The sequence below is a fragment of the Dufourea novaeangliae genome, unplaced genomic scaffold, assembly GCF_001272555.1.
Source record: "Dufourea novaeangliae isolate 0120121106 unplaced genomic scaffold, ASM127255v1 scaffold391, whole genome shotgun sequence".
NCBI lineage: Eukaryota > Metazoa > Arthropoda > Insecta > Hymenoptera > Halictidae > Dufourea > Dufourea novaeangliae.
The window spans coordinates 110,244-128,346 of record NW_015374308.1 but is presented as its reverse complement, the minus strand read 5'-3'; the positions used below and the strand labels follow the sequence as shown (position 1 = coordinate 128,346).

Below are 18,103 nucleotides of genomic sequence, written 5' to 3'. Positions count from 1 at the left end.
CATAATGCCCTACATATATACATTACATGTTGAAGCATCCAGCAATAAATTAACTTAAATTCAGCTTCGGTAAATCTAGACCATTAATGAATTTCAACAGTAGTTCATCAAAATTCTATGCACGTCCATGAATGGGCGATGACGATAAGAACGCAAAACGAAAACTGAAAAATCGTACGGTGAAAGTCGACCTCCAAAGATATAAGGACGAAGGACAACAGCTTACCTACATAGACGATACTTCCTGTACAAACGGAAAAGGCCAGGAACAGAGGAAGGAGAAGTTATTGATGGTCCCTGCTCTGTGGCATCGTTTATATCTTCCGCACGTACAGTCACCACTTGAAGTGAATACACAGATCGTGGGGCTCCCGCGCAAGAGATTCTCAGAAACCGAGTCCATATTTGTTCCTTCGCATCTATCATCTTTCCTTCTGTTTTCTTTTATTCCCCCGCACAACAACAGAGACGAGAATTGCCCACTTGTAGAAGAACAGAATTGATTCTTCCGGATTTCGTTCTGTTGTCCCGAAACGGAGGGGTGGGGACTTTAATCGCTTGGAATAATGGCATCTATGTTCCTTATTAAAGAACAAGTGAAACGGGGTACATACAGATATACGCGTTTGGACAGACACATACATATGTACGAATGCATATAAGATCGATGCACACGTGCACTTACTGACGAAGATTGAGGAACAAAACATTTTTTATATACATATCGTCGCTCCAGTTTTTAATTGTTCTACACTAAAAACCAAATAAGACCATAACTGCGAAATGACGAATTTCGGTCTTGTTTGCGCATATTCCTATCGGTTACCTTAGTTACCAACGTCTTAAACAATTGAGCATCAGTATGCCTCGTGTAGCATCATACATCGAGTGACTGTGAAGTACAAACGTGCCAATTCATAAGTATTCATGTCTTGAGAAATACTTCATTATGTCACCCGGTGAATGACAAATTCTATCGTCCCTGTTACAGAAAGCGAGAAAGTGGGGGAACCAAGGGTTCGAGAGACCTCTCATGCTCATTCGAGATGCGCGAAACAGTTATGCTCTTATTTGGCGTTTAGTGTATCTCCGTTAATTTCTAAACTGAGAAAACTGAGTTTAAAGTTTACAAAGTTCAATATCATAGAAGCAGGAACATAGTGAAATAATCAAACACTACAATATCATCTACTGAATAGCTATTTACTACAATATTCAACAAAATTTTATCTTATTATCAATATAAATATTTAGTTGTTGTTAGTATTTAGAGATACAACCATTAAGAAAAAAAACTTTCAAAGTTTCGGAGTTAAGACTTAGAAGAATATTTGTTGTTCTCAAAATTGAATTTTTTTTATACTATGGTGAATTTGTATTCTTTGGGCCAATGAAACGCACGTAGATTGATTAACTAAATTTGTTTGGAAAATGGAGTTAGAACAGTTAAGAACTCGAGCGACGATACGTAAACTACCGTTGGTAAATACATATTAGGATATCTGGTCAGTATGAAGATATTGTGATGTTTTGTGAAAATTATACAATGTATCCCACGCAACTGGGATATGCCATAACGTTAAAACGGTAGAAGATAGAAAAAATTTAATTAAGAAGAATTAAATGGTTTCAAATGATGCATCACACGGTGCATGTGTCTTCTCCGAAAGTGAAGGCACTTCAAATATTCCAAGGTCACCTCTATTTTTTTTTAAATATAACTATACATTTATAAGCACCATTTGATGCATTTTTTAATTTTCTATAAAAAAAACTGTTACGCTGCTTGGGTAAAAAAATGATTAGTTTACAAAATATTTTACTTCAGTTTCGCAACATTGTACAATATTTGGACACAAGCTTAAGCGTTTCTTAACTTTTAAACTAATCATTTTTCGACACAATTACCTTAAAACTTTTTTTATCGAAACTGAAAGTCCAGCCCAATAGACGTGTATCGGTGGTCACTGCCTTGCATACATTACGTTAAGAATTTCATTACCCTGTTCGTGTTAAACGCGAGTAACCCAGATTAGTTCCCATTCATGAAAATCATTCAGCGCCTCCGTCGCGTAGAAGTTCCGCATTCAGAGCAAGCGTATCATGAAACGTGAAAAATTCAACGGGATAGCACGAAATAGTGTTCGTGGCCAGACGTATTACCTTCGATTATCCACTTTGGAGCTTCAGACACATCAACGAGACAAAAGGTGAAAACTGGGCGGGGGTGGGGCGTGGAAAATCGATGAAAATGCGAATGTTTTTCGCCCCCTCCGAGTAACGCAGCTGGAACGAGTTATTTACGGTGCGCTGAGGATGATCGTGGAAATACAAATATTTCCCAGGGTGTAGCTTTCGATATGAAAATATTTTATGTCGCCGTGGATCTCGTTGTGATGCGGATGCGCGCCTGGCTTATAAACATTGTGCATACTGCAGTATACGTACACGTATGTATGTACAGGTAGATCTGGTTGTGCAGAGCATACGTGACCTCACGGTTTTCCGTAAGGTTCAGATGAGAATACACCTTCCTTGTGGCGGGCCCCGATGGCGTAACTATAACTTTCCCCGTAAAAGAATGCGGCAAAAAGGATCTTCGTTCCCTTCGCCAACTGGCATCATTCTAAGAATTCAATACGCATTTAGTTTCGATTTATTAAATTCTTGAGGGCATATAACCAACGCCTTGATACCGTGGAATTCCGTCGAAAAATATACACGAGGACTCGAAGCGGATTGTTACGGAATTTCTACGTCCGGAGATTTCCGCTTTGAAAACGGGCATTAGATATTTACTGTCTATCGTTTTCTGTAGGTTTTAGTTTCTCGTCTTACATGGGTTTTTAGGAAAATTTGAAATTTACATAAGTGCTAACAGTAATCTTGAAATGACAGTTACAACATGTGCCATTTAATCATGTATGGGAATTATAATTATTTTTATTGATGTAAGTATTTACGAACATACGAACATATTACACTTTTTAATGGTTTTTTGTAATCTAATGCTTTTAGTTTCAGCGAATACGATTATTCAATTAACAGATCACATTCGGTAATATTTTACATTGTTCTCTACAAAGAACTTAAATTATTTTGGTAGTATCACTTTTAATAAAACCGCCTACTTCTGGTTCTATAGCGGCTTGGAGAAGATATAACACCACAAAATTAATATGATCGAAAATAACTCTGACAATTTCTCACGTTGAAAATAAAATGGTGCAACTGAAAAGTCATAACATCGCAATTCCATTCGATATCCATAATCTTATATACTTGAAGTTGTTCCTAATTTAAAATACATACGTAGGAGAGACCAGGGACAAACGTAACACGGGACAAATGTAACAACTGTTATAAAACAAATGCCAATCGATCAACAGTCCCCTCCTCCCATCTTTATATTCAAATTCCACCTGTTCTCCACCTCAGTTGTCGTTAACATGCAGCAGCAAGCGATTTTCCTAATATAATACGACTACCCTATTGAAACAATATCTTACCAAAAGTAAGTTTGCATTATCTCTTTCAATTGGGTATCTTATTTCAGTTCCGTGAAATCCTCTGAAAGTCTTGTTATATTAAATAATTAATGTATCTTCAGATAGATATAACATTTTTCATGATAACAATTTAGGTTTGCATATAGTAACGTGTTTATAAGAGACTGCGCTAGTAGGGACAAAAATGACAAGCTGTTAAGAAGGCCATACATGGTGAGGTTTACCTCGAGGCCTGGCCTCATGATGAGGTCGCCTCCAATGCAATCTGTAGCGGGATGGTAAGAGCCGTGCCGAATGCATAGGCGAAGGTTCCTGAAGGGACCTTCGGGTGATGTGCGTAAGTGAGAAGGCTGAGAAAGAGTCACAAAGGGTGTGATGTGTGGAGTGCGACGAGAGCGAGCGACAGCAAAATGTGCATGTATCTATGGTTTGTTTTTCGAAAGAAAAGCCCTCGGGGGTCGCCCTGCCTGGGCGCGTGGCCTGGTGGGGACCCAACGCGAGCTGCGTATTTCGTGCGACGTTCCACGGTCTCAATGCCACTGTGTGTCTCTTTCCATCTTCCGGCACTCGGCACGGGAGCCTCTCGCTCAGACGCTCGGTAAACCAACTTCCTTCTTTACCCTGCGAGTTCCACATGTAGCGGTTAATAACCTACATATTAATTTAATCATCTTTTAATACGTTGCTCAATTCTTGGGTACAATACATTCTTTTAAAAGAAATAAACTTTTTCTTATTCATGTATTTTAACTCTTGACGTGTGAAAATGTTCAGCGTCTCGTCAACATTCTCCGCCATTTCCAGACAATGGATGAATGACGGGCGCGTGCCGAACGCAGTCCCCACTACTTGAAATTGTTGGTAGGTCCTTCTCGACAGGTTTGTATGTAATACCTGCGATGGAGACAGACGACCGTAGACGAGGACGCACGTCGACGGTTGAACGTCATTGGCCAAAACGCGAAGAGTGAGAGACACACAAGCGCCGAAGACGTGTCGCGATCGCGACAAGTCCCAAGGCTCTTCTTACGAAAAACAGACCGTAGCATTAATTTTCACTGAACTATTTCAGTTTAATTTAGAATTGTCCATGAAAGTGCCGTTTTTTGAAACCGAATATCCTACAGTAGTACGTATAGCTTCGAAGCAATGAAATATCATTTACAGAAATGTCTTGATAAGTGTAAATGCCTCGGTTTCGCGGAGTCACACTCATGAAAACACGCGGGGACAGTTGTCAGCACCTCGTCAGTTTTTTGTTCGAAGCTCGAGCCTTGGCCACTTGCCTTTGAACCCTTCCGACGTAGAAAAGGACAAACGACGTAGAGAACAGACAGAGAAAGCATCTCTTTCCACTCGATTCGATTGCGTGGCCCGCCTGCGACGCTCTCGCCGACCAAGGGTTACATTATAACCGACCACACAGTCCGATTGTGTGTACCGTTTCGGAACATAATAATAAGACGTCTGGATGGAGGTGATCCAGCTACATTTTATTCGTCGACAGCTCTCTGGGCAGTCGCTGACGACTGAACGCTTCGACTAATCGTCATACATTCCCCCGCTTCGTCCGCCGAGTCCCTTGAGCGCATACATTGTTGCACGGCGCGCCGAGACGGCTTCTCATTCACGAGCCAAAAAAGATTACATTCCCGGGTATTGGCGAGACAACGCTTACTAGTATATTGATGAGATTTTTCTGATTTGGATCATATTTACTCATGTAGAATGTTAACACTTCATATTTGTTCATTATCGTTTCTGATAAATCATAAGTAAATATGGTCCAAATTATATCGTGTTTGGTATCATTTTAATCAGAAAAATTTCACGAATATGCTCGAAAAAGTTTCGTTAACAAAGAACCAAAAACAAAAACATAATTCATCGTTGCATCAGTATTGTGTCAATCGATACCCAGGCACGTAATCTTTTCTTAATCTCCCCTCGTTCAGCCGGCGGCTCGTGAAAGGGAAGCCGCCGCGGCGTGCCGGGCAAGAAATCATACGCTTGACTGGTTCCACGGCCCCTTTCCCCAGTGGTACGGGTGACGACTTCACACTTATCGTGAGCAAATCGGCTCACACTTATCGAGACATTTCTGTATATGTGAAAAAAGGTTGCAATTGTTAGGTATAGCAGTAGATATGTGTATTGAAGAGGCTAAACAACCATGTAAAAAAAGAAAACGGTCTCAAAGCATTGGCTGACTGGCAGAAATACAGATCCATGTAGGATTTGGTCGTTTTATATCCGAGAGAAATAGGAAATTTCTATACAATATTAAGAAAATCTTTCTGAAGAAGGCGATTTCCTTCAGAACTCATTTCAATTTTGTACGGATTTTTACCCCGATACGAGTTCGTTATGTTCACATAAGTCCACGAGGGGAGATGTTACCTGGCCTCAAGGCCAATTCTGGGCCTCCCATCTCCGACGGATTTCGTTGGGACTGCTTTGTATATTTATATCATCTGTCTTCACCGTCACACCCGAAACCGATACCATTCGTTTGTCGGGAATTACCGCAGCAGAAGTGAAGTAGCCGCAGTTAATCCATTGCACTAGAAAGTGGGAACGTTCATTTTCAGTCAAATTCATATACGGGTATATAATTCCACGCAAGCTGATCACATTTGTACACGCTGTTTGAGATTTTGTTCAAATTGAAATGTAGTCCATGTGACAATAGGAGGTGTTTAAGTTATACTTTCGTTGATTTTGAAATTGTTTAAAAGATGCCGACCCTCAAATTTTGCAATTATCACCGACTTTTGCGAACACTAGCTTTACAAAAAAGTATTTATCTCTGCAATCATTAAAGATGCGAAATTGATCTTTATTTCATTTTAATTGTAAGGGACCATTCTTTTAAACTAATATATAATGGTATGGATAAAATTATTCCAAACACTAAAAGTATCTGATTATTATGATATCGCGTTGAACGCCTCACCCTGTGACTCTTTCTTAGCGTTCCCACTCATGCCCATGTATTCGCCACGGCCTACCACTCCGCTACAGATTACAAGAATGATTCGGAAGACCCAGCTCCCCTAATGTGAGACAACCTCGCGAGGCCAGACCTCGTGGTAAATATCACCGTGTATGACCTGCTTTACTTGTATCCCGACCTTAGCTGTCGACTTTCTTGTATGCCTTTTGGTTTTCCAGGTACGCTGTTTTAACAATTAAGGGATCAAGGTTCCTTCCGGAATACCAAAACTATTCGTAAATGGAAGATAGATGATGGGTTAGCTTCAGAATTATATAAATTAGCTGCAAAAGAGATTACACACAAAAAAGTGTCTCTAAGACACGCCTCAAAATCGGTTATGGGGTTATGCCTATCTGCGAGCTCGAAAAAAGACATGTATGTAGTTTCGGAATTTATTTTTAACAAACTTGAAGACTTTTCTAAACATACGTCATTGTATTCGAAAGTGTAGATTTTAAAGTACTTATAGTAATTTCTTCAATGCAAAATATGAATAAATAGGGGAAATATCAGCGATCTCCGGCCGGCGTTTTTATATTAGGCGTTTTCCGGTGACCACTGTAACTTCGAGTTCGTTTATCCGAAATAAAAAATCCGAGCAAATTTAGTTGATAAATATATAATAAAAATGTAATAACATTATCTAGCGCCCGATCGTTCATTATCCTGAAAAATTAATTTACGACAAAATGGCGGCTGTTCAAAATCGAAGCATCGATTTTCGCCAAAAAAATCGTTCATTTTTTATCTATCCAATAAAAACTACGCAATGAAATACAAAGATTTTTATGTATAGAATGAGTAAACCAAAGCTGAATCAGTTCGGTGCAGCGGTTTTCGAGATATTTTTTACACCGATTTTGAAAATGTGGTTTTGAGAAAAACACGTTTAAAGTTTCAAGTTAGCTTTACAACCGAATCAATGCAAATTTTTTATATCTTATCGTTATTCTTAGAATTACGGCTTCATATAGCTTTGTGTATTTATTAACACAACTATAAATTGCATTGGGGCACCGTATTCATGACTCACGCACCCCTAGAAAGGGATTCTACCACTTTATATCTGCTCCAAAACTTCCAAGGCCGTATACTTTAAACGTGTATAACTCCGTCAATTTTGGTCGGATCAACTTCAAACTTTCACACAATATTTCTAAAATGATGTACCTACTTTAAGAAAATATTGAGACCCAAAAATCGATTTTTGTTTTAAATTTATAGGTAGGCATAACCCCTTAAACTATGCTACGTAACATTGTTTCGAAATATTAAAAGACAGAAAAATATAATTGAAAAGAGTCAAGCTAGCCTACCTTCTGTTTTTTATTCTATTAATTTGAATAGTACAGATAAATAATTGGAAAATAATTTGATTGATGGAAAAATGAGAATATTATGCTCTTATGCATAGACACATTAGTTAATCATACTCAAAAACACATCTACAATTGCTTCGTACGAACGACTCTGATACCACATTTTTTTATTTATTCTTACACTAATGAGTAGACTGCGAATTTTTTGCATTTCCAGCCTGTAGGGCTATGTGAAATACAATAAAAGACAAAACTTTCATCGGATGCAACGAGTTTTCTAGTTTATTCTTAACCCAATAGGATACTTCAGAGAAGAAAGAAATTCCTATTTTTGTTCCTGTCACTATGTACCTACTTTATAAAATGTCATTTTGCATAAAAACCCGCAATATACTAATGAAAGTCTGTATGAACCAAAAATGGAAATAAGAATTTCGGAATTGTGAAAAGAGGTATTAATAATATTCGAAACTGGTTTCGCTAGGATTCGTTATTACGATTCTATGACTATTCAGTAATCCGCGACGAAGTCGAACAATATCTCGAAATCGCTTGAAACTTCGGAAGCAGGCTTCGCGCAGCAGGAGCGGCGGAACTTTTCGCCGGATTTTTCTGCGAACGGCGGACTGCTGTGAGCCATTAAAAGTTCCATGTTGCTGAACGAATTCGATGAACGAAACTTCATCTCGAACCGATTCGAAAAGGGTCGAAGTGGCCAATAATTGCGATTTATTCGTTCTCCTTCGGCGTGACGTGCCCTCGCGTTAATCGAGGCAGTGCTATAACAATGCTTTCCCACTACCGTTCCGTATAAATTGCCTAATTATCAAGCTACGTTTTCGAACAGAGATTTCAAGGCCATCTTTTGTCGCTGAGGATCGACAGAAAATTTGTATCCATTGGTAACTTAGAATAAACTGTATGGAGCGCAATCTCTATACAGGGTTAGCAGATCTTGAACTTATAGAGTTTAGAATATTATGCAACAAAATAAAAACACGGAATGAAACAGTCTTGTATATAATTTTAGTGTAAAAAGAGTAATTCTAAATAGAATTCAGAGACGAACACATTTTATTTTGAAATGCTTTAAATGACTTTTATTGTAAACGTTTATCACTATGCAGAATGTTACCAGTTCGGAATAGTGATACAGCTTCAACGATGGTAATTGTATTGGAAATAATAGGTCAAAAGTGTAAAATAATATATTTTCATGCTAATCTTTTTTTGTGTGTTGACTGCTTCCAGTCATTTTAATATTTGTGTTATGTAAACTATTTATCAGTAATTTAATATCTAGCAATAGTTAGAAGATCATAAGATTGATAAAAGGCAAATAATGAATCATAGACAGACCTAATGAGTGCCTGATGAATATTTCAATTTGATTTCTCGAAGACAGAAGTCTCACATACATGTCATTCCACATTTAAAAGTTATTCTTTTATGCAAAATCGCCACTTCGCTTAAGTACATATACTTAATTTTCTTTTTCAGTTTCTCTATTCCTATACACTCTACCACAGGAAATATTTACGAATTAATTTCTGTTACCTTAAAAGCATTAATTGATACCGTAATATTTTCAGTAAATGTTAAATTTACATCAAACAAAGTCATTATTGTGAGTATCAGACTCCATTATAAATGACGAAACTAATAGGACGATATAATTTCCTGTAGGTATACACATAGTTCGCTCCAACCGTACCATTATATCCCAGATAGCACCGTACATCCAAGGGACGTTCGTTTCATGTCCAGTTTATGTCCGAATGTCCTACGTCCACTTTGGACATCCCTAGGATGTTCGATGACTTAAATTTCGGATGTTCTAGAACTGTCCGTTTCTTAAGTTTTATGAATGTTCGTAGGATTTAAATTTCGGATGGTTTTGTTTAGTAATTTTGACTCAAGGTAATTCCGTGCGAGGTGATGGAACACCATGAGCAAGGTGACATTCTTTAGAGAATCAATACAGAAGTGTAATGACACTAGTGGTTTTGTGTGGAAACCTCAAAAAATTTGAAAAAATAATTTTTTCTTTAACTGTCTCTAACCAACACAGAACCAGTACTTTGCTTTGAGTAAGTGGTTTTTTTCTTTAAATGTCTCTAACCAACACACAATCAGTATTTTGCTTTGAAAATAAAATAAACACAATGTACACACAGATCATAACCCCCAGACATTTATTTTCATTATAGTTTCTTATAGGAAAGTTAACCTTACTTATTAACGGGAACTAAATTGATCTAATTTCTACTAAGTGCGGAAATCGCAGGAAAGTTAATCTTTTATTAATTAAACAAACACCATCCTAACCTAAGTTCTATCACCTTGCACAGAATGAAATCTAACCGCAATTTTAAACATTTGGGAAACGTTTTTAAAAACTCTTTAAACGTTCTCAAAACGTACAGAGAATGTTACTTTTACACATTCGGAAACATCTTGGAGACCTGGAGAATGTTGACAAAAGATGTTCTCAGGACGTTCTACTTTGTAAAGAGGACCTTCCTAGGACATTTAAAGATCTTAACGAGGACCTAACGGGGACATATGGACCTTTTCGGGACATCGTCTGAATATACAGAACGTTCGGAACCTACGTCCTCCGGTCGCACATGAGACGTTTTTGTGCTATTTGGGTAAGAATTAGGCAACCTGATTTGATGTGCTACTTATGTTAATCCCTTAACGCACGGTTTCTGCGCAACGCAATGCCACTTGCACGAGTTAATTCGTGTGTACGCGTTAAGAGATTAAACGACATGTTTTTTACCTTAATTTTAATATTATCCACTGATTATAGACTATGTATTAACATATATTCAGAAATGATTTATATGTCCTTATATCACAAATAGACTCTGATATTCTCGTAATATACATAAGTATACGTTTAATAAATCTACCTGCACTTTTAGCGAAACACATTTGTATTATGTTCTTACATAATGAATGTGCTTCGTTACATCCACCTTAAAATCTTTAAACGTAAGGTCAAGAAGCGTATGACTTGTTGGCAAGACTATTTAAATTCAGGTGTGTCTTGCTTCGATTAAAAATCAATTAGTCATAACTGTTCACAGTCTGCACTTCAAAAAGGACATTTATTATGCAGCAATTTAATAACTTCTCCCAAGAGGTGTATAAAACTAACTGGTCATATTTCTACACTTGTATTGCATTTGGGTGGCATGTATTGCAATGACTGTTATGTTCAAGATTATACGACTGCCCACGAACAATTACATTCACAATGGAAATATACATATACTTAACCCTTTTCTACCTGTACAGGGAAATACAAAATTTTCACAATGTAAAAAAGAAATTTAAGAAATACAGTAAACGCTACATTTAGAGGCGGTGCTGTATATCCCTTCACAATAACAGAATAAGTATTTTTTTAAGGATTTCAAATTGCAAAGATGTTTGCAAAGGTAGTAATTGCTTTAGTTATTGGTTCAATTAACCTTGCTAAATATTATTTATTGGATATACTTCGATCATCAAAAGACGGTTACATATTAAAGGGGCGTATGTTAAATAGCGGACTCTACCGACGATCGATGAAACTAAATGCTTTAAGGTATAATATCTGAACTCATGTGTCGATATTATAGCATTTATAGCATGGATAATTGAAACGGAATTAGATTTGAAAGATATAAAAAGCCTACGAGAAGTGAATAAAACTATCTAAATATTCATATGTCATTGATTGGTAAAAAATTCTTATATTATTATGTTAAAAAATTTCTCCTACCTGTTATTTTGTTATTTTCAAACAAATTTAGGAATTAGTTTGAAGAGGCGACCAAGAAAATTATTAAAAGTAATTACCCGGATTTTCATCAGAATCTTGATTTAATTCTCCGCACATAAATCTCATCCTACACACATCAGAATAGACGCACGAATAACAAGTAGCAATACCTCAAATACATTTAAGTGATATTTATGAGTTATCCGACTTAATGAGGATGTTATTTCTTTAATGCTTTCGAAACAGAACTGATGCAGTGGACGTTATGCGTCATACTGGAATTTATTGGTTGTTTAATCATGCAATTTAGCAAGTATGAAACTGCAATGAAAGAGCATTTTACTAAATAGATTCTCTACTAAACTTAAGGCAAACAATTACATCCCCTCAAGTACTTTAATACCGACGTTTAAAAATAAAGAGATAAATGTCAAATATCATAATCAACTGATTTGTACGAACCACTTGTTTTAATAATTTTTTAATCACGTAGATAGTGGAAATGTTCTATTAGCACTCTTCTGTTTTCTTAGAAAACCAAATATTTACATATATGTACATTTATTATATATATATATATAGGAAGTTTCCTACTAATAAAATAAATGGAAAGTATAAGTAGATTTACAAAATTTTAATAGTATGATGCTTTAACTAACATACTTCGGGAATGTTTCTTGGTTCGGACGTTATAATCGTTTTTAAAAAATCAAGTAAGTTTATTTTCATTTAAAAAATTATCAAAATCCTGTAAAAATATCACGTTGTTTTTGTCTTAATAGATATTCCAAATTAAATAACTTTCATCTAGGATAGGTACCTACAACGAATACACGAACACATAGTGTACAAATTATGTATATTGTACATGTAAGCTGTAATTATACAAACTGAACGTGACTTTTATTTAATTCTCTCTTCACTGTAAAAATTGTTCAGATTGTTTATAAAAAAAAGAGACAAAATCATTGCTATGATAAAATTAATACGAATTAGTGTGAAATTTGATTCTATGTATGATTTAGCAAATAAACATTCTACCATTCCGTAAACTTCAACGATTACCGCTGTGATACGTATTTTATTCCTGGATATGACGTATGAATAATTCCATACTGTTTTGATTATCATTATCAACAACCGCCAGACAAACTAGCGTTTGAGGAACGTTGTGATGTGTGTTACTTCAAACGTACGTCAAGCTTTTAGAACTTCCCACGACGAGGAGGTCGGAGCTACGGGGGAAACAAGCAAATGGTGAAAACTAGTAAGAACGCATAAAATCATAAAGAGAAATTCAACGAGCCCCGCAATATACATATAACACAAGATAACACGCGGGAACGGTGTCGCGAGAGACGTCGCTATTTTATGCCTGAGAAATGTTCCTGGAATCTCCAGACTAAAACGTAACAAGCTGCTTTGATCTTCTGACCTTCCTTGCTTTCCGAGTGACGGATCATTATTCGGTAGACGTTTTTATTTGGTATTCAAAAGGAGAGTGAAAGCTTGCAATTATCATACGTTTTATAAACAGAGAGAATCGACATGGAAAACGCCGTTAAAACTTGTTGGATTTAACGTCTTCGCGGATTCAACGACCGTTAAATGAAATTAGCGACACGTGATTACCTTTTAGAGTTGATAAAATACTACGCGTTAATCTGTTAAACAAAATTTAATGTTTAAATCTGTATGATTTACTTCTAAGTACTCCGCGGTTGAATACTTTGATGTTTCCTTGCAATAAATATTTTCTGGAAAACAAACGATTGATGGTGCTGCAAGCAACTTAAATAGCATATGTATGTATATGAAACGGTTCATCCGGCTTATTAGAGGAATGATCCTAATCTATAGAATTATAGGGACTCTTGAAAATTAGCTTGAATACTATATGCATCACGAGTAATTATGTTTAATTACTGTAAATGTTTATATTTACGAAATTTGTAGTCTTATTAATAGCAGTTTCGCTAGTACATACATACATACGTACATACATACTTCGTTGTTCACAAATTATCGTTGACTATTTTTTACCATTTAATGACATTCTTATCAAAATCTGTAGATTTTTCTCTTACAAAAGAAAGAAATTACAAAATAAAAAAGACATCAATTTATTTATTGAAACTTTTCAAAAATGTATCAATAATAAAACAATTACACTACAGTTGTAGTAAAGTTACAAAACAGTTGTTATATGTATGTACAGACCCTTAAGTATGCGATATGAACAGTAAAATATTGTCTTAGAACAGAATTACTTAACTAATTATAATCCCAATTAAAGAAAAAATAAATACTGCATAACTATCGATCTAATCGAACAATTTAACTTGAAAATGTAATTTCATTGAATTTTGTATTCATTATGAAGTAGGTGTAGCGAGGATACCGTTTTATATAATTACATACTCATTTTGATACTATTTACTGCTACAGTTTTTCACATGCATCTCTGGTAATTTTATTCAAACTAACACAATTGTTATAATTTACAATTTTAACTTTTCACGTCCTTTTTGCTGTTACTATTCTTTCGTGACCAAGATGATAGCCACTTTAAATAGTTTTAAAATATTCAAACATACATAACAAAACAACACAATACAAACAAACATAAACAATTTCACCTCATCTAAATTTCGCTAACCATCGTTTCACTTAAAAACTTACACATTAAACACGTATATTTAACTCTTTAACGCCCAGACCCTTCAATTATTATTTTAAAATTATGAGACTGATATATACGCTCCATCTTGTTACCTTAAAGTCTAAGATATTGATATTAAACAGACCTATATTTTCCATTTTTTTTTCTTTTTTTATTTATTTTTGAAGGGAATACTTGAATTTCTCAACTGAAAACGTGGAAATTCATTTCATATCAGTGAAACTACGGATCCTTGCTGACAGAGGTTAGATATTAACCAGCGAAAGAATTTGACGCCGTTTTAAAATGATTGTTGCACCTGTGTAACACTGGGTGTTAAAGGGTTAAGTAACTATATATCCCTAATAACCAGTGGTGTACAAGTTTCGAGCAAAGTGCCAGCAAATAATGACAAAAGTCTTGCAACATGACCTGTGTCAAATTGGGGGCAGAAACGGAACAGAGTCTGAGCGATCCAATTTGCTGCATATGTTGCTGACAATGTGCGCGCAAGTTGTTTATAGTAAATCTTACATCAAACCTGTAGCGATAACTCTATAACAGGCATTGGAGAACATTTGGTAGGTTTAGCTAAGTGTTAGTATACTTTCGGTTAAAAAACTCTGAAACATTTTTCTGAAGAATATTGTGCTTTTGAAATTCTTTCCTGATACAGAATGTTTCAACAGTCTAAATTATTATGTTTGCAGTCGAAGTAATGTGATTTTTTACAAGTTTAATGTAAGTAGTTGATAGTTCTTCACTTGTACTTCTCACAGAAAATAAAAATTTGAACAGTAACTTGTAGTAAAAATACGTTCGACGTGTATGAAAGTAATCCTGTTTTTCTGCAGTAAAAATCTAGTAAAGGCAATGCACTGGGAACTATCATCATAATCTGTTTTTCACTGATCTATATTGTTCAGTGAAATATTTTATTACATCTTAATGGTGATATTAATTTGCAGCAAATTCATTATTGATAAACTATAAAGTTCTTTTTTTATTTTTCAGTGCGTGCAAATGGCGCACGCGTTAAGGCGCATCTCGTACGCAACCTGTGAACCTCAGCACGCTCAATTCAGCTTCCTTGCACGAGAACCGAGAGCACACTTCAGCATACAATATTGTCATTCGTTCATTACCGAATCTGCACAACAGGTACGTATCTTTTTCTGTTTCCTAGCGTTTCGCGTGTTTTTTAAGTACAATTACCTTACGCATCTGTAAAAGAAGTACACTCGGGGCATAAATAAAATATAATATAAAATTATCATTGCGTAAATTATTTAAAAAGTAATTTAAATATTTGAAACTGTTTAAATCGCTGAAAGAATAATTTTAATAATTTCGTAGGTTCTTGTTTAATCGATAAATAAAACAAGATATATAATGACCGGTTGACTGAGGTCCAAGAATATACTTATATAAGTGTTAGAAATTATAACTATAAAAAATAAAAATAAAATTTTTTATCTAGAAGTACAATTTTAATTTTATTTGCAAGTATAGTACCTTCACTTCAATGAGCGGGGTGTAATTCTATGTGTGTATATGTATTGCCCATCCCCTTTTTCTGGAATATTTGCTGGCCCTTGGAATATTTTGCTGTACCCTTTCTTCGATTCCTATGCAAAACTCAATAAACATTTTACTGAATGAAATGTGTAAAAATTACAGAAATAAGTTTGTAATCAATTACTACAGGTTATGAAGCTTAAATATTTAAAAAGAAAACGGGCAGAATTAATAAACCATTTATTCTTCAAAGATCCAATCTTTTTTTAATATTAAAAATTCGAAGATTTGTGCTCTTTTTTAATATAACAAAGTTAAATAAACCTACTGTTGTGATCTACTAATTACTTCGAATAATATATTCGGACAGCGAGTACTTTGTAACATAATTAGTATCATTACATTGGAAATAATACGAGTATGCTTCTTCCTAATTCTTAACAGGAAAATAAAATAAATTTATAACATATTGTGAGCGTTAATAGTATAATTGTTTACTTTCCGAAATAGGTAAATTCGATTGAAGTACCATAGTTTTCTGAATGACTAACGTTATATTGTTACAATACTTTTTGCAATATCTAAAAATTCAACGTGCTGTTACCAGCCGCTAAATAACATGATTTCTATCGCCAGAGCATATTTCATGCAACACGTGTTGTAGATAAAGTAAAAAATTCTTCCATATCCGCTTTATACCGTTGATCGACACAACCTGCGGTAACGCATATCGGATGGGAGAAGAAAAAAGGAGGGAAAAAGGGAGTCGTGAGTTGTCCTTCGTGATATTGCATAGTGCACCGCCATCATCCAGGACAAATTGCACCGACACACAGAAAAAGACAGGCGCGTGCAGGATATTACTCGGCGTTCAGATCCACTATGCAAATAAATCGTACCACGTGTCGTAAGTTCTTGATGTGCCCCCGTAAACCCGAGCGAAATCTGTTTTAGATTGAAGACCATTTATGCTTTTGATGGATGCACTTTTGGAAAGTCAAACGTGAATTGTAGAATTGCATTGTCACTTTATTCTACCTACTAATTCGACAGTTGTCTTGTTTTTACACAGCGTGTGTAATATTTGAAAATTGTGACGTAATATGCAATTATTCATTCAGAAGTTTTCTTTCGACATATAAACATATAAATAGTTCAAAAAATCTTGAATTTTATATCATGTTACTTTTTACATGAACAACTGAAACTCATTAGCATAATTATTTCTTTTTAAATGTATCTTATATCTATTTATTTTAAAGGGAGAGATTTAGTGGTAGTTGCTGCCAACTATAACTCTAAATAATATTTCTTTCTATACTTGAATGACTACAGGCGGTTTAAAATTTCTTCATCATGATATCAAGAAAAGTATCTTATATTTACAATGAATTGTAAACTTTGCAAAAGCTAGATAGACTATGCATATCAACAAAGGATAAAAAACGCTGTGATCTATTTATTTTAAAGAGAAAAATTTAGTGGTAGTTTGCTGTCATTATTTGTAATTCTGAATAATATTTCTTTCTGTACTTGATATTTTTAAATACTTGAAGTCATTAGCTTTTTTAGAGTTTATAATTCAATGGAAATATAATATATATATGGAAAAATAAATGTTATATCAGACATTAATAATATATATATATATATATAAATGTGAGTGATACAAATTGTGTTTATAAAAGTCATCGTATTTTACTTTCTATCCTTTCACGGCAAGTGTTTTCAGCATTATTAATCATGAAAGACTTTCATGGATATTATGAAGTAATAGTAACACAACATCCAGGCATATCGTCAACTTTTTTAATAAGATAAGAATGTTAGGAAATATCTGACGCGCTAAAATTAGGACGCAACCCAGAAACTGCTAATTAGTACACCTTTATATCGTTACCTGCGCCATTAGGTGATGTGCATTAACAAAGTGGAGTACTCGTTCAACTACTTGTGAGAATGCATTACATTACGATCAGAAGATGGAAAAAGAGGTCATGCCGAAAATATTGATGAAAACAAAATGTTCGTAGAAATTTTAATACATATTCTTCACTAGTATATTATCAGGAGATATCTCAAAAACGTGTATATTTGTAATTTCCGAAAAGGTATAAATTTCAAAAATATTGTTTGCCTCACTGTAATTAAATTCATAGATATTCATTCATAAATGTATTTCGATTTATAAAGAAATGCTTTAAATTACGTTTATCTGTGCATTTGACACAATGTAGCGGAACAAAATCGGTTATGTTAATAACAATGTTACTTTTATATTCTTTTCAAATCTAGAGATGTTTTTACAAAAATAAGTGT

The 18,103-nt window shown here is 34.9% G+C and overlaps 1 protein-coding gene across 1 annotated transcript in view; it reads left to right on the top strand.

The window, feature by feature from the left end:
• Positions 1-131: 131 nt before the first annotated feature.
• The window catches only part of LOC107192795, a gene marked incomplete at its 3' end in the record, with an annotated part of 122,692 nt that continues 104,720 nt past the window's right edge, over positions 132-18,103 (top strand). The window contains exons 1-2 of the mRNA XM_015582132.1: positions 132-347; positions 15,281-15,427. Coding sequence (XP_015437618.1) covers positions 132-347; positions 15,281-15,427 — 363 coding nt within the window. The remainder of the gene's footprint in view (positions 348-15,280; positions 15,428-18,103) is intronic.